The sequence below is a fragment of the Rhinatrema bivittatum genome, chromosome 4 (genome assembly GCF_901001135.1).
Source record: "Rhinatrema bivittatum chromosome 4, aRhiBiv1.1, whole genome shotgun sequence".
NCBI lineage: Eukaryota > Metazoa > Chordata > Amphibia > Gymnophiona > Rhinatrematidae > Rhinatrema > Rhinatrema bivittatum.
This window is the reverse complement of record NC_042618.1, coordinates 384,168,078-384,190,318: the sequence shown is the minus strand read 5'-3', so window position 1 is coordinate 384,190,318 and position 22,241 is coordinate 384,168,078. Positions and strand designations below refer to the sequence as shown.

Here is a 22,241-nt window from a genome sequence, read left to right as displayed (position 1 = left end):
AGTGCATCATCAATACCTTTCAGGTATTTAAATCTCTATCATATCCATTGTCTCCTCTCCTCTAGTGTATATATATTTAAGTCTTTCTGTCTTATCTCATATGGCTTTTGATACAATCCCCATACCATTTTGGTTGCCTGTCTCTGAATCAGTTCTAGCCTCTATCCTTTTGAGATATGGCTTCCAGACCTGAACGCAGTTTTCCAGGTGAGGACTTACTAACGATCTGTGCAAAGGCATTATCACCTTTTTAATGTAGGTTATACTTCTTTCTATACACCCAAGCATTATCCTTGGTATGGACATTTCTTTCTATACACGGAAGCATTATCCTGGCTCTGGCCACTGCCTCATCAAATTGTTTGGCTACCTTGAGATCATCAGACATTATCACCCAAAAATCTGTGTCTTGGTCAGTGCACATCAGCTGTTTACTTCCCAATGTGTCTCGCTCCTGCACCGCAAATGCATGTCTGCACTTTTTAGCACTGATTCTTAACAGCTAAGCATTTCACCACTTCTCAAGCTTTCTTAGATCACTTCTTATTCTGTCTACTCAGTCAGGGTTGTCCCCTCTGCTGCAGATCTTTGTTCATCCCGAGTGGGTGTCAATTTAGCGTCTATCTTGTGGTTATTAAATGACATATACCCTTGCTGGCTGATAGCGTTGTAATATTTGGGGGAAATATGAGCTTTGTGGTATTTATTTGGGATATATTTTCACGACATTTTCTATCTGTCCATCTATTTATTTGATTATTTTGCCAATCCTAAAGGTCCAAGTTGAAATTACATCTCAAACAACATAAATTAGATCATTTACATAACAAACACAACAGTTAATTTTGGACGAGACTATATTTGATTTTGCATGGTATCTATGGGAATGAAAATCCTTACTGAATTATATCCTTAAATTGTGAGCAGATTCTCGCACAGCTCATTGCCAGGTGGTTGCTTAGCAACGGGCGACTGGAGCCTGTGGGGTGAGGTCTTCCAAATACCGGTCTAGCTTACTCTCCCATTGGTTGGCGTAGGCTGGGACGAAATACAAGGCGTGACTTTCTCAAAAGGGCAGCGCTGCGCCTGATAGGTGGGAGTCCCATGGAAGGGCGACGTCTTAGGCAGAGGACACGCTCAAGATGGCAGCTTTCAGAAATATTGTCTGTAGGGGGCAGGTAAAAAAAAAAAAAATGAAAAAAAAAAGAGATCTTAAGGTTTCTGTGGTAAAACCTTGGAGTGGAAAGGGCGCGCTGTATAGAGACTTAAAGCCTGTGCTTCTGTCTTTCTTGTCAGATCCATGTGGTGGGATTGTTGCGGAGAGACTTTCACCGGACGGCGGCGGTCGGGCTGCAGGTAGGCGGGGAAAGGCCGAGGATGAGTGCCGGGCCCTTATTTTAGGGCATCCGTAAACATAGCTATATATTTACATGCTCTATCATAGCGTTAAAATGGGTGCCTGTTTGAAATCTGACGTTCTTTGAATTCAGTCAGATTCTAATGTGAAAAATCAGGTTGAGATTTATTAAGGAAAAAATGTAAAGACTCTTGAATGTGACATTGCAAGCGTGACAGATTGAAAATGTTATATATCTTTACTATGATCTGTAGCTAATGTATTTTTTTCATAATATTTAGCACGCAAAATGCATATAAACATTCTTGAACCGACCACCTGGTGTATTTTAAATATTTTTGTCAGTGAGTCTATTTTATTTAGGATAAAAGTGTTGTTTTGTGTTGATGGGGAGGTTTTCTTGGTCCGAACTGTTTCTTCCTGCTGCTTTGTGTTTCCAGCTCAATTGGAACCAGTCTGTAATGGGCTATGATATATCTATCATGAGATCTTTATGTGGAAAAGAGTGTAAGAAGTAAATGATGGTGATTCACAACTACCCAGGATTATTTCCTTATTTTGTAACCCTGCATTCAACCCAGCCACTGCAGTGACAGTCTTTGGAGTGTCAAGCTGCAGTTCTCTCCGGAACTCAGTAGTGTACCTACCCCTTGGCCGGTGGGTATCACTACTAAGCAATGGTGGAGACTCCCTTCCTGCAAGGAGCTGTGAATTTTGCCTCCATAGTACCCATAACCTCGACTAAGTGCAAAGAGCAGAAGTAGGCCCCCTAATCAAAAGGTTAAGAATTGTCACATTTTCTTGACCAACGTTTTGTAAAAGGCTTTTATGCCAATTCTTTAAATGTAGTTTATTTATGCTTTGCTTTCACCTGCACCTTCTTCCATTATAGAAGTGAAAATTTTCTTTAGAATGTTATTGAGTTTTAAAAGTAGAAATATGTGTATTTCTATATTGGTTTATCCAATAGGTGACAGTTCGTGATGCATTAAATCAGGCTTTGGATGAAGAACTGGAAAGGGATGATAGAGTTTTTCTGCTAGGAGAAGAAGTTGCCCAGTATGATGGTGCTTATAAGGTAGGATATATTTGACTTTAAAGTTTTGTTTAAGCCATAATAACTCAGTATGCAAACTGAATTTATTTTTTTAAACAGGTTAGCAGAGGTCTTTGGAAGAAATATGGAGATAAAAGAATAATAGATACACCTATTTCAGAGGTATTATTTTAAAAAAATTATATCTTTGTAACATTTCAAATTCATGTTTTAATGGGTGTGTTTTGTTTTTTTTTTAAGATGGGCTTTGCTGGAATAGCTGTAGGAGCTGCAATGGTATGTAATTTCAAATAATAATGTTACAGTTACAAAAATACTTACCACTGAGTCATCACAGTTTAGATCTAAATAGCTTTCTATTTGACCAGCTGTAAAAAAAAAAAAAAAAGAGAGAATTATTTCAGATATTGATTTAATATGTTCTAATTTAACAGGCTGGGTTGAGGCCTATTTGTGAATTTATGACCTTCAACTTCTCCATGCAAGCAATAGACCAAGTAATAAACTCTGCTGCCAAGACGTGTTACATGTCTGCTGGTCAGGTGCCAGTCCCTATTGTCTTCCGGGGTCCTAATGGAGCTTCAGCAGGTGTAGCTGCCCAACATTCGCAGTGCTTTGCAGCTTGGTATGGACATTGTCCTGGACTAAAGGTAGTCAGCCCTTGGAATTCAGAGGATGCCAAAGGTCTACTCAAAGCGGCCATTCGAGATGATAACCCAGGTGAGGACAGTCAATACTAGTGGTTAGTGTTTAACAATTTAAGCTAAAAATGCTGATGATAATCTAATTTAAAAGTAGTTTGCAAAATGTTATAGGACCTAACAAACAAAAGCAATAACTAAACATACATGGTGTGCTACACTTCCTCAAATATAATGTACCAAAACAAAAATATAAAATACATACACTTTCCCTGTACGTACCCGGATCAGTCCAAATCATGGGTTGAGCCTCCTGTCCAGCAGATGGAGACAGACCAAAACTGAAAGGGTATCCTATATCAGGGCAGAGCCTACCCTGCAGCCCTTCAGTATTCGTCTGTCTCCAGCAGATGCCAGACAGCTCACCCTGCGGTTCCCTGTTAGCTTGCCCTTCCCCCTTCGGGGTTTCTTCTTTGTTCTTTTCTTTGGGGGCAAGCTCAAGCAAGTATTGTTTGAAGTATTTCTTTGAAAAAAAAAATTTTTTTAGTCTTTGATTTCTGTCATTTGGATGGCTGTGTCAGGGAGACAGTCCTGTCTCCCTTGCTCTTGGGGTTCCTAGGGGGGCTTTGCCCCTTGATTCGCTCAGCCTAGGTTCCCTTCCCGGTGACCTCCTGATTGGGGCAATACTGGTGGTGCCAGTCACTCCCCCTCAGCCTTCTGCCTTGCCCCGGGACGTCCATTCCTCGGGTGCCTTTTCAGGGAAGCACATTCCCCTGTACTCTCTGCTGAAAAAAAAAAAATAAATAAATAAATTTAAACAGCAAGAGAAGATAAATATTTCTAACAGTTTTGTGGCAGTAAAGTTTTGACTTCAGGAGGGAGCGGGGTTCGATCTCCTGCTCCTCTCCTCTGGGACTTCCCTATCAGCTGTTTAAAAAAAAAAAAAAAAATTCCCTCGCGGCTGTGCTGATTTTGTTATGCCGCGTTCAAACCTGTGCCTAGCTTGTGGAGAGCTGGCCGCCCGGCTCTCCAGAGATGGGGTGTGCTCCCAATGCCTCCCGGGTGGGGAGGGCTTCTCCGCAGCGGCAGAGAAAACTCAAGCCCGGGGTCGGGCTCCACGTCGCATGGCCAGGCCATTCCCGATCCGGCAAACTGCGGAATTTTGGTTTTTTCTCCCGATGCAGATTTTGCCTCTCAGGGACCAGAGGAGCTGGATTTGCCGGTCCCCCCCCCCCCCCCCCCCCCCCCAATTTGAGCCTGGTGCGCTCTCAGGGGGATGCCCCGGACCCCCTCTCGTCTCCCTCGCCCCCCTCCTCTCGCCCGCGGGAAAATCGTCTCGGGCCCGATTTACTTTAGATTTTGTGCTCCTTTTGCACAAGTCATACCTAGCTAGCCTACAGGAGGAGGATGATCCTCCACTGGTGCCCCCCCCCCCCCCCCCCCGCGGTTCCGGATCCGCAGGGCCCGGTGCGGGTGGTCCCGGGAGCCCCCCCTCCCTGTGGATTCTCCACAGCCCCCCGTGGACCCTCTTGATGCATTTGAGGAGGAGGCGGCAGTTTCAGCCCCCCCCCCTCCCCCCCCCCCCCCCCCCCCCCCCGCTCGAGGGCGACGATCCCTGAGTCCTCCGCTTATTTCAGCGGGAGGAGCTGGAACCTTTCATACCTTTCGTTCTCCAGGAATTGGGGATTGATGCTCCGCCGGATGATTCTGACGGAGGCGATGCCACCTAATGCGGACCCGGTCCTGGAGGGACTTAAGGCGCTCCCGCGTACATTCCCATTCCATCCCATCCATAAACTGCTTCTCCTACGGGAATGGGAAGCCCCTGAGACGGGCCTCCGGGTCGGGTGAGCTATGGATAAGCTCTACCCGCTCCCCGAGGATTGCCTGGACATGCTGAAGATTCCAAAGGTTGACTCTTCTGTTACTGCGGTCACTAAGCATACCAATATCCCAGTGGTGGGCGCCACAGCGTTACGGGATGTGCAAAACCGCAAGCTCGAATTCGATCTTTGAGGTCTTAGCTCTAGGGGTCCGGGCGACAATCTGCAGCGGGCAAGTCTTTGGTGGATGCAACAATTACTCAGCATCCAGGACCTCCCGTCTGCAGAAGCAGAGCAGGCGGAACGCTTGGAGGGCGCCATTGCATATGGTGTGGATGCCCTGTATGTCTTGCTTTGCGTCCAGGCCAAGGCAATGGTTTCCTCAGTTTCGGCCAGACAACTACTCTGGCTGCGTAACTGGTCCGCAGATTCTTCGTCAAAGGCTCAGCTGGGCACACTTCCTTTTAAGGGCAAGTTGCTCTTTGGTGAGGACCTGGAACAGCTTATTAAATCTTTGGGTTAGAACAAGGTCCATAAGCTGCCGGAGGACCGCCCTAAACAGTCTAAGACTTTCTTTCCGACTTGTACCCGCTTCTGAGGGCAACGCCGGTACAGCAACAGGTCCTGGAATTCCTGGGAGCTCATTTCGACACTCGAGTTGGGAAAGTTTTTCTCCCAGACACTCGGGCACTCAAGCTCATCGATCAGGTGCGCAGCTTTATTTACCTGCCGCTTCCCACGACGTGGGATTATCTGCAGGTTCTCGGGACCATGACTTCCACTATCGACCTGGTCCCCTGGGCGTTTGCACATATATGTCCATTACAGAAAGCGTTGTTATCCCACTGGCAGCCAGTGTCCGAGCAGTTCCAGGAGACCCTACCTCCCTCCGACTCTACCATTGCAGACATACAATGGTGGCTGTCACCGGCGCATCTCCTGAAGGGGATGCCTCTGCTGACTCCTGCATGGGTCATAGTCACGACGGACGCCAGTCTCTCTGGGTGGGGGGCGGTTTGTCAATCTCAAGAGACTCAGGGATACTGGTCCCTGCTCCAGTCTCGGTGGCACATCAATCACCTGGAAGGCCGGGTGGTGCGTTTAGCTCTCAAGTTTTTTCTTCCCCTGATCCGCCGCAAAGCAGTTCAAGTGCTGTCGGACAATTCCACCACGGTGGCCTACGTCAATCATCAAGGGGGTACTCGCAGTCGTCCGATGGCGCTGGAAGCCAACAAGCTCTTCGCTTGGGCGGAGAGGCACTTGGATCGTCTAGCTGCCTCCCACATAGCGGGCAAGGAGAATGTTCAAGCCGACTTCCTCAGCCGGCAACGTCTCGATCCCGGCGAGCAATGTAGCTCATTGTTCGCAGGTGGGGTCCCCCTCACCTGGATCTGATGAAGACTTTGGGCAACGCCAAGGCCCCCCGATTCTTCAGCCGTTGGAGGGAGCATTGCTCGGAGGGATTAGGTGCGCTGGCCCTCCCTTGGCCTCCCAACATTCTCCTCTACGTGTTTCCGCCCTGGCCATTAGTGGGAAAGATTCTCAGGAGAATAGAGCTGCACCGGGGTCCGGTCATTCTCGTGGCTCCCTTTTTTGAGAATTTCTGACTCTGGTGTTTCGCTTCGTACGGTCCCGTCTTTTTTTGCCAAAGGTGGTCTCGACTTTTCATTTGAGTCAGTCGGTTGAGCTTCCGGCGTTTCCAAATTTGTCTGCGGACGATCCGCACGCAAGGGAGCTTCGTCGCTTAGACGTGCGGCGATCTTTGTTGCGCTATTTGGAGATCATAAATTCTTTCAGGCTGTCGGATTATTTATTTGTCCTTTGGAGTGGTCCCAGGAGAGGTCAGAAAGCTTCTAAGACAACGATTGCACGCTGGTTGAGAGAAGCTATTTCATCCGCATACAGTTGTAAAGGTTGTTCCATTCCGGAGGGCCTGAATGCACATTCTATTCATTCCCAAGCGACTTCGTGGGCCGAATGCCAGTTGTTTTCGCCCCAAGAGATTTGTAGAGCTGCTACTTGGAAGACACGCCATACATTTGCTCGCCACTACCGTTTGGATGTTCAGGCTCCAGAAAGCTTCAATTTTGGCAGTGGCGTGCTGCGCATGGGACTCGCAAGGTCCCACCCGGTTTAGGGAAGCTTTGGTACATCCCACGGTCTGGACTGATCCAAGTACGTATAGGGAAAAGAAAATTGGTTCTTACCTGATAATTTTCGTTCCTGTAGTACCACGGATCAGTCCAGACACCCGTCCTAGGTTTAGGAGTGGGTGGCATTGGGTTTCAATATTTCAGGAGTCCGCGCACGGGTATCTGGTTATTTGATTGCAGTATACTAAGAGAGAACTCTACAGATTGCTTTCAATGTTATCCGGTTATTGTTGCGGTTCTGTTCTTGCTTGAGTCATTGCTAGTATGATTAATTAATTATTATTCTGCTTGGTTATTCAATATACTGAAGGGATGTAGGAGGCACACCAGGTTAAGTGAGGGTGCCCTTCAAGTTTTTCTCTGTCTCCATCTGCTGGAAGGGAGGCATAACCCATGATTTGGACTGATCTGTGGTACTACAGGAACGAAAATTATCAGGTAAGAAACAATTTTCTTTTTAGGGTGGGGGAGTAAATAGCATGTAGTGTGTTAGATGTTCAAATATATGCAGTATTTTTTTGCCCCTGTTCAGCCACCTTCAGGTAGGGACATTGAAAATTCATACAGAGCAGGTGGGTACAAAGGGAAACTGCCTGGGTTGGCTGGCTTTGAAAATTAGCTAGAGTCCACAGGCACAAAAGTACCCACATATTTTACATAATCTGAGTTACTGACAATTGTCCCCTAACTATGTGTGGTTTTTTATTCTTGTTATATTCCATTCAAATGTTCTAGAGGCCACTCCTTAGCTGTTGGTGCTCTGCATAGCAATGCATTATTACATTAACATTTTTAATAATGAGGGTAACTATATTAGTAATGTTTAAATATTGTTTTTCTTCTGAAGATTCAGATCTCAAAAGGGGGGACTCTTAGTGAATCAATCTCTTAATTATTAAAAAAAAAACCCCAACCCCCCCCCCCCCACATTGCTAGTAGTGTGTTAAGATCTATATTTTTACTATGGATATAGTTCTCTTCACTTTCAAAGTTGATAATTCATATGGTTGGAGCACATTACAAATATGTCTTTATTCTAAATGTTAGATTTTTTTTTTCCCATTTGTGTATTCATGTAGTTGTAATGCTGGAAAATGAATTAATGTATGGTGTCCCCTTTGAAACGTCTGAAGAAGCTCTGTCAAAGGACTTTGTGATTAAAATTGGAAAAGCTAAAATTGAAAGACCAGGTCAGTAAAGCATTTGTTCTCATTTCATTCAACTGGATTGATATACCTTAAATGCATTTTTCATTTTTATATGTCAGGTGGATCTTAATTTTACATTGTATTTTTCTTTACTACTCTTGGCCATCTTCCTTTCTGGGTTAAACTAGGCATGAGAGATGCAACTATGAATCTGTTTTATTTGTCAGAATTGCCTAGCTTGACCCCATCTGTATTTTACCAGTTTATCCTTGTGTTCATATTAAGGGCCCCCCCCCCCCCCCCCCCAAAAAAAAACAAACAACGAATTTGCTTGTCTTGGACTTCTCTTCAGCTATTAAATTAGTGATAGTGGAGGTACCATTTTAGTGGCTTGAATAAACCTTGTTCTTTTTAACCTTCAGAGCATGGTTGTCTGGAATCAGCATGACTGTTTTTCTCTTCCATTTCCACTTATACTACTAATGTTGGGTCTATATTTCAATCTTAAAAATTCATGTTATTTAATATATGTAATTTAATTGCATTTTAATAAGCTAAGTATATTTTTTTAAGTCAGAATATGAATTCAGTTCTTGACAGATGTCTAGAATATTGATTAAACGTTTCTCATGTATTCATGGGTTATTTGTATGACTGGTTGTGAAGACCCTGAAAGAGCAAATGGACTGAATGTGGTTAGATTATTGGATCATATTAAAAGTAGATATGTACCTTGTAAGAGCTTGATTTTCTTATTCAGTACTTTTGAAATATCTGAATACTTCTGTTGCTCATTCAGTTTACTCTTGAAAATGTTAAAACTCACATACATAGGGAAGTAACTTTTTTTTTCAAAGGCATTTGTGCAAGTAAAGCAGTACTTTAGCCAGCGAAATGCTTCTTTATAAAATTGCTCACACAAAACATGTATACGTGCACTTTGCCCTGCATTCTAGGAGGTGGTATCTGGGCAGGGTTTTCATTTTCCATGACCTGCAGAAAAGTCAGTCACATTTGTGGGGTGATGGAATCCAACAGTGCCAAGGACAGAAATGCATAGCTCAGAAACACATACATTTTTTTTTACTTCTGAGCTTGTGTGGTATGCTGCACATGCCCAGTGGTTGTGTGGCCTTCTAGAGAGAGAGAACTTTCTTTAATTTAACTTATTCCCTTTTCCCAGCTGTGACTGACAAGAGCCATATGATTTAAGTAGCATACTGATAGTGACAGCGTGCACCTGCATTTTCCTAGGTATAGATTATTTATTTAAAGCTTTTTATATAACTGTATTAGTGTGAAACATCATATTGGTTTACATCATAACTGCAGATTGAAAATTAAATGGAACAGGGAGGGGGAAACAGGAACTAATAGATAACAGAGTAATTGGTTATAGGAAAGGCAGAGTGGAAAAATGGAACAAATAATGCATGAAAAGTAATAATAGCAATAATAATAAAAAACAGGATTATATCGTTACATGGAACTGATTTAGGTAAAATTACAGCAAGGGATAGTAGGATGTCATGATGTGAAAATTATGTATACATTGAGATGTCTTGGGAAGATGAGACTACACTGAAGTAGTACTGTCAGGCAATAACCCCTGAGCCACTCAGCTTCACTGGGGAGGAGGAGGCCTTCCTTGGAGCTAGAGTTGAGGTAGGACAGGCTGAAACACATCAATTCTCTTCAGGCTGTCCTGCATGAGCCATGGCCTGGCAGGAGAAACATGATGACAGAAAAAGATCATGCAGTCTATCTAGTCTGCCCATCTACATCAACTGAGGAGGGAGTGAGGGTTTTCATTGTTGACTTGGACCTCAAAGCCTTTGCAGCTTAGCAGTCTTAACTGTCCTTTGGGGATAAGAAGACTGTGCCATCCGTGCACCTAAGCTGGTCCATAGTTGGATGGCTGGTGCATTGTTGCAGGTTGCTTTGGTACCTGAGATGTCGATGTCTGCACCTGTGGAGGCTGTCCTGGCCCGTGTACCTGTCTCTTTGACATTCATACTCTGTTGACCTCTGTTATCAACATTGGGATAGATACCAAATGGCATCGATATTGATGTTGCTGCTGTCCTTGGAGTCAGGCATGACATCTAATCTCCTTTTACTTTCTCCAGTGATCTCCAAACCTGGATTAGCTTTGATTACCTAGGAGGACTGCCTGTTGCTCCCCTCCTAGGGCAATATTAAGTCTTCATTACTGATCTAGAAGGTGAATCTCAGCAAAATGATTCAGGACTTACTAGTCTAGCACCTGACAAGCCTTTAGTCTATCTCCTTGAGCTCAGGTATGCTATTGCAGCCACCTCTTGTACTCTCTCCAGTATATGGAGTTGGTGCAGAGCAGACCCCATTCTTCTGTTGAGCGGGAGCCTGACTACTACAGTGGATTTGCCTCCAAGCAGGAAGATTCGCAAAGGCATCCTACTCTGCAGGAGGCTGAGTGCAAACACTCCTGGGAGCTGCAGGGTGTCGTGGACATCAAGTCCCTCGGTCTTATATCAAATCCATCTCTGCTAATTAGGAGCACTTGGCCTTCAGACATCATCAGGAAGATATCCCAGGCTATTTCTATAGAAGTACAAGAGGAACTGGAATCCAGAGCGATTTCTGAAGTAGCTTAACATTCCCATGCAAACTTCAGTTAGTCTGATCCATCAAATATTTGAAGATCTGCAAATTGTGAGATTGTTGTCATGTCTGCTTTTGAGAACCATGGGATCCTCCTAAGCAGCTGTCTGATCATATGAAAATGAAGATAATTCACTTTTACAAAGCAGTGGAAGGTTATTTAAAAAAAATCTATATATACGCTTCCAGCTAACAGTTTCCACTGTCTGAAACATTGTTAAGAAATTGAAGTTCCATGTAACAGTTGAAGTCAAAGCAAGATCTAGAAGACCAACAAAAATCTCTAAAGAACTGCCCGAAAATTGGTCAAATCTGCAATGACCTACTGAAAAATGTAGTTGATACTGGAGTAGTCCACATATTGACAACAGATTGTTGTTGTATAAGCAATCTGCATGGGAGAGTTGTTGGAAGAAAACAATTTTTTCTACAGCCTCATTACCAAAGTCATTGTGTAAAGTATGCAAACCAAAATCTTGATAAGCCTAAAACATTTTGGAACAAAGTGCATTGGAATGATGAAGCAAAAATTGAAATGTTTGGCCATGACCATACAAGATATTGTAACTTCATTTCTTAACCTTTTAGAAAACTACTCCAGTGTCAGCTGAGTTCAGTCTCTATTGAAGACCTTTGCATATTGGCCGCTTGAAGCTCTGTGCATATCTTTGCATCCCTCTACTACCTAGATGCTGACTCCTAGAAGGACAGCAACTTTGGCCAGTCACTACTGTGAAATGTGTTAAAACTCAGTAAGAGAGAACTTCCACCTGCAAACACCCATTCAGTGGGATGTCGGAGAAAGTGAAATACTAGGGACTGCAAGACAACCCATAATTTGGGAGTTTCCACAAGTGACTCTTTCCTGCTTGTACATGGAAAAAATTAAGTTCCTGTAACTGGGGATCTCAGTGGACAGCAAGCCAAATCAATCGCACATATCCTTCCACCTTCCAGACTTTCATTCCATTACTTTAGTAGCTATCATATGACTGAGGGACCTCAGCGACTACTGAGCATGTATAGCTTACTGCCAGAGCAGTCCAGCCTGGCCAGTCCAGATGCATGGGCTATGCCTCCCAACCAGCAGATGGAGAAGAGACTAACAGATTTGCTGATCTCACCTGCCAGTCTTCTGTGTAACAAACTAAGATAAACATTTTTAATACACTAAACTTTACCTTTCTACCAAGCAATAACTGGAGGGTTTCCAAGGGCAAAATAAACAAACAAGAAATTGAACAGACATAACCTGCATTCCTTGATAAAGTTTATTATCCCAGGACAAGCAGGATGCTAGTCCTCACATATGGGTGACATCATTGATGGAGCCCTGGTACGGAAAACTTTCTGTCAAAGTTTCTAGAAACTTTTGACTGGCCCTGTGAGGCCACTGAGCATGCCCAGATATTCTCTGCCACAGGGGTCTCTCTTCAGTCTTCGTTTTTCCGCGCTACTGTAGGCATCGCGGAGCAAGGAGCCTTGTGAGTTTTCTCACAGTGTTTACTGACTAAAAAGTCATTTATTTCTCATTCATTTTCTCCCACAAGGGATCTCTCAGATTTCCACCGGCTGGTGAGTAATCATAGTCTCGTTTTTACTCCCCGAGTAAAAACTTTTTTCCTCATAATTCTTTCTCTCATTTCATAGACGGCTGTCGATTTGAAAATGGCTACCGGATTTAAAAAATGAAGTTAGTAAGTAGCACATTTTAAGACTAATCAGAGAAAATTATTTTTCACTCCACGCATAATAAAGCTCTGGAATTTGTTGCCAGAGGATGTGGTTAGTGCAGTTAGTGTAGCTGGGTTCAAAAAAGGTTTGGATAAGTTCTTGGAGGAGAAGTCCATTAATGGCTATTAATCAATTATACTTAGGGAATAGCCACTGTTATTAATTGCATCAGTGGCATGGGTTCTTCTTAGTGTTTGGGTAATTGCCAGGTTCTTGTGGCCTGGTTTTGGCCTCTGTTGGAAACAGGATGCTGGGCTTGATGGACCCTTGGTCTGACCCAGCATGGCAATTTCTTATGTTCTTATGTAATCGGACAATGTCCATTTCAGATCCACACCTTGAGTGTGTCCTTTGTTTGGGGGACAAACATGATGTTACAACCTGCCCTAAATGTGCAGAGATGACTCCCAAGGGAAGAAAACTTCGCCAAGAGAAGATGGAACATCTTTTCCATCTACAGCTTCTGCCTTCTCCCTCAACATCAACAAAATCATCTCCGGCCGGAGTCTCAAAACGAATAGTATTGTAAAAACGTCGTCCGGAGGGGTCCGGAGACCATCCATCGCCATCGATAGCATCGACAAGGTCCGTGATCGAACACCGTCACAGACATCGACACCAGCGGCGCTACTCTCCCCGGAGGAACCGACCGCTAAGCGGCTAAAACTTCAGGAAACACCGCTACCTTCAACACCGGGGCCTTCACCTAGCGAAGAAACACTAGTACTCGAACCTCCACAGGGCTCTGAGGAAGGAGTATCAATGCCTCCACCGCTACCGCGTTCAGCTGCTATGCCTGCACCAGCTGTTCTGCAGGAATTGTCTGATTTTATCCAGCAAGCAGTGCTCCAGGCCATTAAGGAACAGATGCCCACTCCGGTACCTTCACCGATGCCAGTTCCTGAACCGATGCCGGTACTACTCCCGATGCCGGTGACTACACCGATGCAGACGATTCCGTCGATGCCGGTGTCTACACAGATGCCGGCACCACAACCAAAAGTGATACCGGCACGACCATTGATGACACCGATGCCATCTTCGATTCCGGCCCTGATACCATCGATGGCAATTTCACCTGGGGACCCAGGACATCCAGAACTAGCACTCTATCAACTCTTAATGAAGAGATTTGACAAGGTAGTCGGTGCTCTTCCTCCCAAGCCTCGGGAAGAACAGCCTGAAAGGATACCCCTCGATGACCCACAACCAGGTCCTTCAGGGAGCCTAGGTCTTCTCCAATATCTCCTCCTCAACATGATTCATACGATACTTGGGATGAAGGACACACAGACATTTAATCTGAAGATTTCATGTCAGATCCTTCACCTCTAGACCCAAGGAAGACATCTCCACCGGAGGATTTATCATTCACAAATTTCATCCAGGAGATGGCGGACACCATACCCTTCACCTTGGTGACAAAGAGTTTCAAGGCAACAAACATTGGAGGTTCTCCAGTTTGTGGACCCTCCAAAGCAAGTAGTAGCCATACCTGTCCATGATGCTCTTCTGGACCTACAGCATCGGCTTTGGGAGCATCCATGGTCAGTGCCTGCTGTAAATAAAAGAATGGACACAACTTATTTGGTGCAGTCTGCTCCTGGCTACCAAAAGTCACAGCTTCCACACCAATTGGTGGTGGTAGAATCTGCACAAAAGAAGTTGAAAAGGATAAGACCACATTCCTGAACTCCCCCAGGAAAAGATCACAGATTCTTGGATTTCCTGGGAAGGACGGTTTATCAAGGAGCCATGTTAAATTCTAAAATATCTTCTTACCAATTATACATGACTCTATATCAAAGAAATCTGTGGAAACAGATGCAGGAGTTTATACCATCATTGCCACAACAACATCAAGAAGCAGCTCAGGCAATTATCCACAAAGGGCTAGAAGCGGGCAAGCACGAAGTCCATGCTGCCTATGATGACTTTGAAACAGCATCCAGAGTGGCTGCATCTGGAATAAAGTGCAAGACGTTGGGCATGGCTTAAAGCCTCGGACCTCAGGCCTGAAGTCCAAGAAAAATTGGTTGACCTCCCATGTCTTGGTGATAACCTTTTTGGTTTCAAGGTACAAGATGCGGTTGCTCAATTGAAAGAGCTCACAGAAACCCTGCAACAACTTTCATTGATTCCGCAGGATCCGGCTACACAGTCAACTCGTAGGCCTAAAAAAAAAAAGAACCTAGAAGGCCCTTCTATAAACAGAGGCGTTATTATCCTCCAACATCTAGGAGCAGATCCTTTAGGCCGCAAAAAAGAGCTCAGCCCAGTCAACCTAGGGCGGCTAGGCCTCAACCTCCGCCACAGATGGGACCGGCTGCAGGCTTTTGAGGCCTTTCCCAGAGACCGAAGCCATCTCTCCAATCCTCATCCAGAGCTTCCGGTAGGAGGTCGAGTATCCTCCTTTTACAACAATTGGTTACAAATAACAATAGACCAATGGGTACTTGCAATAATATCTCGAGGTTACCCTCTCAATTCCAACAGATTCTCCTCAGAGACCTCTTTCTCTAAAAGGAAAATCACATAATTCAATTACAAGTAGAACTATCCACCCTTCTGAGAGCCAGAGCTGTAGAGCTGGTGCCCCGGACTCAGCAGGGCAGAGGATTCTATTCCAGTTATTTCCTCATTCCAAAGAAAACCGGAGGCCTACGCTCCATCCTAGACCTCAGAAATCTCAACAAATTTCTAAAGAAAGAAAAGTTCAGAATGGTTTCTCTAGGCACCATGCTTCCACTTCTTCAAACAGGAGATTGGCTTTGTTCTCTGGATCTTCAAGACGCTTACGCTCACATTCCAATATTCCCTCCTCATCGCAAGTACCTGCGCTTCATGGTGGGTCATCAACATTTCCAATACAGAGTACTGCCATTCGGACTTGCCTCTGCTCCCAGAGTATTCACCAAATGTCAGGCAGTAATACAGCACACTTGCACAAGGAAAGTGTCCATGATTTTCCCTGTTTAGACGACTGGCTCATCAGAAGTCAATTTCAACAAGGAGCTCTGGCTTCTCTCAGTCGAACAATTACTCTACTTCACTCCATGGGCTTTCTCATCAATTATCAAAAGTCCCATCTCACTCTGTCTCACCTGCTTCAATTCATAGGAGCAGAATTGAACACCACCCTCTTGAAGGCCTTTCTACCCGAGGATCGGGTAGACACACTTTTCCTTCTGGCAAACTCGATTCACTCACAGAAACAAGCAACGGCTCATCAGTTTCTAACCTTACTAGGCCACATGGCATCCACAGTTCATGTCACTCCTATGGCAAGGTTAGCCATGAGAGTAACGCAATGGTCTCTAAGATCACAATGGATCCAGGTCATTCAGCCACTGTCCTCTCCAATTCAGGTAACCCACCAGCTACATTCCTCTCTACTTTGATGGGCAAACAGGGACAATTTGTGCAAGGGCCTACCCTTCCAACAACCAGTCCTACAGTTAACTTAAACTACAGATGCATCCACCTTTGGGTTGAGGAGCTCACATAAACAATCTCCAAACCCAAGGTACTTGGACAAAGCTCAAAGCAACATTTCAAATCAATTTCCGGGAACTTCGAGCTATACATTATGTGCTGCATGCGTTCAAGGACTGCCTTTCACACAAGACTGTTCTGATCCAAACGGACAACACAGTAGCCATGTGGTACATCGACAAACAGGGAGGTATGGGCTCGTATCTCCTTTGTTAAGAAGCTGCACAGATTTGGGACTGGGCCCTAGCACACTCAGTGTTTCTCTGGGCCACTTATCTGGCCGGCATTCACAATGTACTGGCGGATCGACTCAGTCATCAGTTCCAACCACACGCATGGTCCCTGGAACCCTTAGTAGCGACCAGGATATTTCAACGTTGGGGACAACCAACAATAGACCTCTTTGCGTCACACCTGAATCACAAAGTGGACAAATTCTGCACTCTATACAGACAGAATCACCAGCTAGCCCAGGATGCTTTTACTCGCCCTTGGAACTCGGGCCTTCTATACGCGTATCCTCCAATACCGCTCATAACCAAAACTCTAGTGAAGCTACAACAGGACAAGGGGTCCATGATACTCATAGCCCCGTATTGGCCTCGACAAGTATGGTTTCCCACACTTCTAGACCTTTCGATCAGGGATCCAATTCGCCTGGGTGTAGCTCCCACTCTCATAACTCAGGATCAGGGTCGGTTGCGCCACCCCAACTTTCAATCCCTATCCCTGACAGCATGGATGTTGAAAGCTTGATCTTACAACCACTCAGTCTTTCAACCAATATATCTCAAGTGCTTATAGCTTCACGCAAACCTTCCACACGTAAGAATTATTCTTCGAAATGGAAAAGATTTACTTTGTGGTGCATACAAAAGAGTATTGATCCTTTCTCCTGCCCCACAACTTCTCTACTAGACTACTTATGCCATCTTTCAGATTCTGGTCTCCAGACTTCATCTGTAAGAGTACATTTAAGTGCAATCTCAGCTTACATAACAAGATGGGAGATGCACCAATATCCATACAACCTCGTCAGCAGGTTTATGAGAGGTTTAACTCAACTTAAACCACCAATTCGGCCACCAGTCACAGAATGGGACCTGAATTTGGTCTTAACAAGACTCATGCGTTCTCCTTTCGAACCCATGAATTCCTGTGATCTTAAATTTCTCACATGGAAGACTATCTTCCTCATAGCCATTACATCGGCTAGAAGAGTTAGTGAGTTACAAGCACTTGACACGTACTCACCTATACAAAATTCCTACATGACAGAGTGGTTCTCCGTACACATCCAAAATTCCTTCCCAAAGTAGTTACGGAATTCCACTTAAACCAATCCATAGTTTTACCCACATTCTTTCCAAGGCCTCATTCTCACCAAGGAGAAAGGGCCTTACATACCTTGGACTGTAAGCGTGCGCTAGCATTTTACTTAGACCGCACTGTAATCCAGAGGAAATCCAATCAACTCTTTGTATCTTATGATCCAAACAAACCGGGAAAAGCAGTGGGTAAACATACTCTATCCAATTGGCTAGCAGATTGTATACAGTTTTGCTATGAAAAAGCAGGCCTTCCTCTCCAAGGGCGAGTAAAGGCGCATTCAGTGAGAGCAATGTCAACCTCAGTAGCACACTATCGTTCAGTGCCAGTTCTTGACATATGTAAAGCAGCAACATGGAGTTCTCTTCACACCTTTGCAGCTCATTACTGTTTGGACAAAGAAGGATGACAAGATTCAGCTTACGGACAATCTGTCTTAAAGAACTTGTTTCCAGTTTAACCCAACGCCTTCTGCATCCAATCTGCTGTGATCTTCGGCTGCCTCATTTTCAACAATACATTCTGTTGCTTCACTACAAAATGACTCAGGCCTCTAGCTTGCTAATCACCCATATGTGAGGACTAGCATCCTGCTTGTCCTGGGATAAAGCAAAATTGCTTACCTTGTAATAGGTGTTATCCCAGGACAGCAGGATGTAGTCCTCACGAAACCCACCCGGCACCCCGCGGAGTTGGGTCCGATACGTTTTATTATTTTATTTTTACTAAAGCTTATTGCTACGTACGAGACTGAAGAGAGACCCCTGTGGCAGAGAATAGCATGGCATGCTCAGTGGCCTCACAGGGCCAGTCAAAAGTTTCTAGAAACTTTGACAGACAGGTTTCCGTACCAGGGCTCCATCAATGATGTCACCCATATGTGAGGACTACATCCTGCTGTCCTGGGATAACACCTATTACAAGGTAAGCAATTTTGCTTTACCTTAACATCTAGCGCACTGATTAGAACACACAAGCAGTTAATCTGAATATGAATTGGGAGAATAATACATTTGGCAGGAAGGGTCCTGGACTGGTTTGGCTGGACTCGAGGAAAGGAAATTTTATCAGGTAAGAACTAATTTCTCCTTCCTCTTCAGCCAGCTAGAGCAGTCCAGACACATGGTGGTGTGGTTTAAGAAATGCTTAGAGCCAACCGCTGAGGAGAAAAAGCCTTTTAAGGTCTACAAATAATATAATATTGTATAGTTTATGGAGTAAGAGTGACAGAGTACTATGCAAGACACCGGTATGGAGCTTTTTCTGATAATTTTCTGAATCGAGGCATTATAAAGGGTTTACACCTTTTCACACTTCTAACCCCTAAACCAATGACTGGATTACACGTCAAAATATTTCTATGACTGGCTATTTAATTAAAATAATCCAAGTAGCTATATGTAAATTCGTTCTCGTTCAGTTTGTAAGTGCTATCTATGAGTTTGCAGCTAAACTGAAGTGTCAGCACTGGCCTTGGTATACTCTAACTATAGCCCACTAACATTTCTAGCTTATACAGCATTTCATCTAAATATTCTTTTCTGTGGTGTCTATCTAGCAAAAGCAAAGCACAAAACTTTAAACATAAATGTTATAGAATACTTACGAGTAAGGCGACTATGGCATACTCCTAGTGGATAGAAAGCTTTCCATGAGATGCAGTTACTCCTTCAAGTGGAAAAGATACGCAACCTGGAGTGCTTCACATAATCTGGAACCGTTTGCTTGTGAGCCGAAGCACCCATTGTCCTATCTTCATTTTGTCCCAATCGGGCCTGGCGACTATTTCATTACGGGTACATCTTAGCGCTGTTGTGGCCCATCACTCTCCTGAAAATGGGTTACCTATCTCTATGCATCCTCTTTTCTCTAGGTTATGAAAGGCCTTATGCATTCCCGTCCACCAATTCCTTAGGATCTAAATGTCATCCTCACTCACCTAATGCAATATCCATTTGAACCATTGGAAACAACATCTCTAAAGTGGTTTTCCTAGTAGCAATTACTTCCATACACAGCATGTCAGTGAACTTCAGGCTCCACTGCATCACCCTCCATATATGGAGTTCTTTCATGATAAAGTGGTTCTTAGAACACAGCCTAAACTCTTGCCGAAGATTGTGTCTGCAATTCACTTTAAACAAATTGATTTCACTGCTTACCTTCTTTCCACATCCTCATGGTCATGGCAGTGAAAGAGCATTGCATACCTTGAATTGCAAAAGGGCTCTAGCTTACTATACACGCTGCATACAGTCCTACAGGAAAACAGACTTGGCATTGCTGTAGCAAATAAAACTTTATCCAACTGGATTACAAACTGCAACCAACATTGCTATGCAGCGACTGACTCAATCTCTCAATCCAGTGAGAGCTCACCAGGTTTGAGCAAACGCTTCCTCAATTGCGCACTTCAAAGCAGTCCCTGTTGAGGATATCTGCAAAGCAGCTTACCTAGTCATCTGTGCATATCTTCACGTCACACTGTTTGCCTAGATAGCCTGGCTTCTTTGGACAGTGCGATTGGAAAGGCAGTTCTGCATCATGTACTATGACCATAGTCTCATCTCTATGGTGAAGTACGGCTTGCTTAACAGTAAATGTTCTATTGCAACCTTTAACTTGGGACTCCCCATAAGAACATAAGAAAATGCCATACTGGGTGAGACCCTTAGGGTCCATCAAGCCCAGCATCCTGTTTTCCAACAGTGGCCAGTCCAGGCCATAAGAACCTGGCAAGTACTCAAAAACTGTCCTAATTCAGCTCTGCTTATCAATGGGGGAAAAAGGAAATTTGCTTATCGTAAACTGTTTTCCATAGATAGCAGGATGAATTAGACACCCTCCTCCCTGGAGAGTAGACTATGCGCCTATTGACTTTTGGTATAGACTGAGGGAACTTCAACCTGTACTAGTTTGGAGACAGTTCTGTTCCATACCGCCGATAACATCACCTACAGATCATGTCTAATTCATCCTGCTATCTACAGAAAACATCGTTTTACGGTTAGCAGTATTATGCACATCTATCCTTGGCATGGTTAGATATCCCACAAATGTGACTAACTTGTCCTGCTATTCATGGAGGATACTAATTACAAGTAGGCAACTTAATTTTATGCACTTACCTTTTGACTTATAAAAAGTATGCACATAAACTTTCACATCAAATACCCACATCAAATAGATGTAATAGTGTAGAGGTAGTTTTGCCAGGATACATGCATACATTCATTTTGAAAATTGTTGTAACTTACGTAAATGCATGGAAGCTGTTTTAAAATTACCCCATAGTGTGTGTTTTTTTTCTTTTGAAAATCTAATGCACAAACTGTTAACAGAAAAAAATATGCTTACTTGAAAGCTCCATGAAATGAAAAACCTGCTTTACTAGTAACTGTGGAAAAGAGAGAGCTGTTGCATTAAGGAGAATAGTCCATTTTTTCCATTCCTGACATCACAGGTATCTTTCTCTTGTTGCAGGAAGTCACTTGACCTTGGTTTCACACTCTAGATCTGTTGGACATTGCTTGGAAGCTGCTACTGTGCTGGCAAAGGAAGGTGTTGAATGTGAGGTATGGCAGTCTTAGTAGTCAAAGGAACTCCATCCATGGTAAAGAGTTTTTCAGATCATGTGCACTGAAGTAATTCATCATCTAAGTACTTTGCCCCTAATAGTCATGTCACAAGAAGACCTACCATGAAAACTCATTGTCTTTCAGTTTTAGAAATTTGTGAGCAAAGTATTTAAAGCACATGAATTGTATTCAAGGCAATTGCATAGTGCTTTAATTTGCTAGGGTAGAAGTGATTTGTAAAAATGTATCTTTTTGTTCAGGTTATTAACCTGCGTACCATTAGACCAATGGACATTGAATCTATAGAAACTAGTGTGGTGAAGACCAATCATCTTGTAACAGTGGAAGGGGGATGGCCTCAGTTTGGAGTAGGAGCTGAAATCTGTGCCAAGATCATGGAAGGTATGCAAAAATGAACTATAGCTTGTATGTAAGTTACACAACTTGCTTGGATCGTGTTGTACACCGATGCAGGGCAGAGATATACTGATTTGAGACCTTTTTTGGGAACCATAAAGAGAGTAGCTGCCATTTTTTTTTTTTTTTACTTTAGTTTTGTTTCATGAATTTAAAATGTCTCATGGCCAGTCAGGAATTGCTACTTGTCTCCTTACAAAACAGTCCCAGTTCAGCTTTTAATGCTGTCAGTCAGATTTGTAGGCCAAGTTCTCGATGTGGTTTGACTTCAATAGTACTTTTTCTTACATGTCATATGAATTCTTACCAGGCCCTGCCTTCAACTATCTGGATGCTCCAGTTGTACGTGTTACTGGTGCAGATGTTCCTATGCCTTATGCCAAGACTTTGGAAGAAAACTGCATACCTCAAGTAAAGGATATTATATTTGCAATCAAGAAAACATTACATATTTAATTGCCCTGTTAACACTGTACATTTTTCCTAACTCCATGAAAACTGCCTGTTTTCAAAATATTTGAAAACTAAGGTGTCACCTTTTTGACTGCACCCTGAAGGGCCTCTTTGTTTTTGTGATTTTTAATTTGTATTCTAGCTACACCATTCTCACCTGTATTGGAGAACATGTTTTATAGTTATGGGTCTGCTTAGCAGCCTATTCTTTAAAGCCCTAACAATCATGTTACATATATGGATTTATTTATTTGGCCTACTTTACTTTACACTGCGACATGTACATCCTTGTAAACTGCTCAGTTAGCAGTGTGCATTTTTCCTATACCCTTTTGAGTTACAACAAAGTTTGATTTTGTACAATGATGAGGCATGTTTCTTGCAGAGGAGTAAACTGTTTTGTGGCTCATGCT

The 22,241-nt window shown here is 43.7% G+C and overlaps 1 protein-coding gene across 1 annotated transcript; it reads left to right on the top strand.

Moving 5' to 3' along the window:
- Positions 1-1,040: 1,040 nt before the first annotated feature.
- Positions 1,041-22,237, top strand: PDHB (pyruvate dehydrogenase E1 beta subunit). The gene is made up of 10 exons (XM_029600970.1): positions 1,041-1,178; positions 1,297-1,356; positions 2,328-2,435; positions 2,514-2,576; positions 2,655-2,690; positions 2,849-3,134; positions 8,111-8,221; positions 20,864-20,955; positions 21,219-21,360; positions 21,686-22,237. The coding sequence occupies exons 1-10, from the start codon at positions 1,143-1,145 to the stop codon at positions 21,829-21,831; spliced, it is 1,080 nt and encodes a 359-aa protein (XP_029456830.1). The 5' UTR covers positions 1,041-1,142; the 3' UTR covers positions 21,832-22,237.
- The last annotated feature ends 4 nt before the right edge of the window (positions 22,238-22,241 follow it).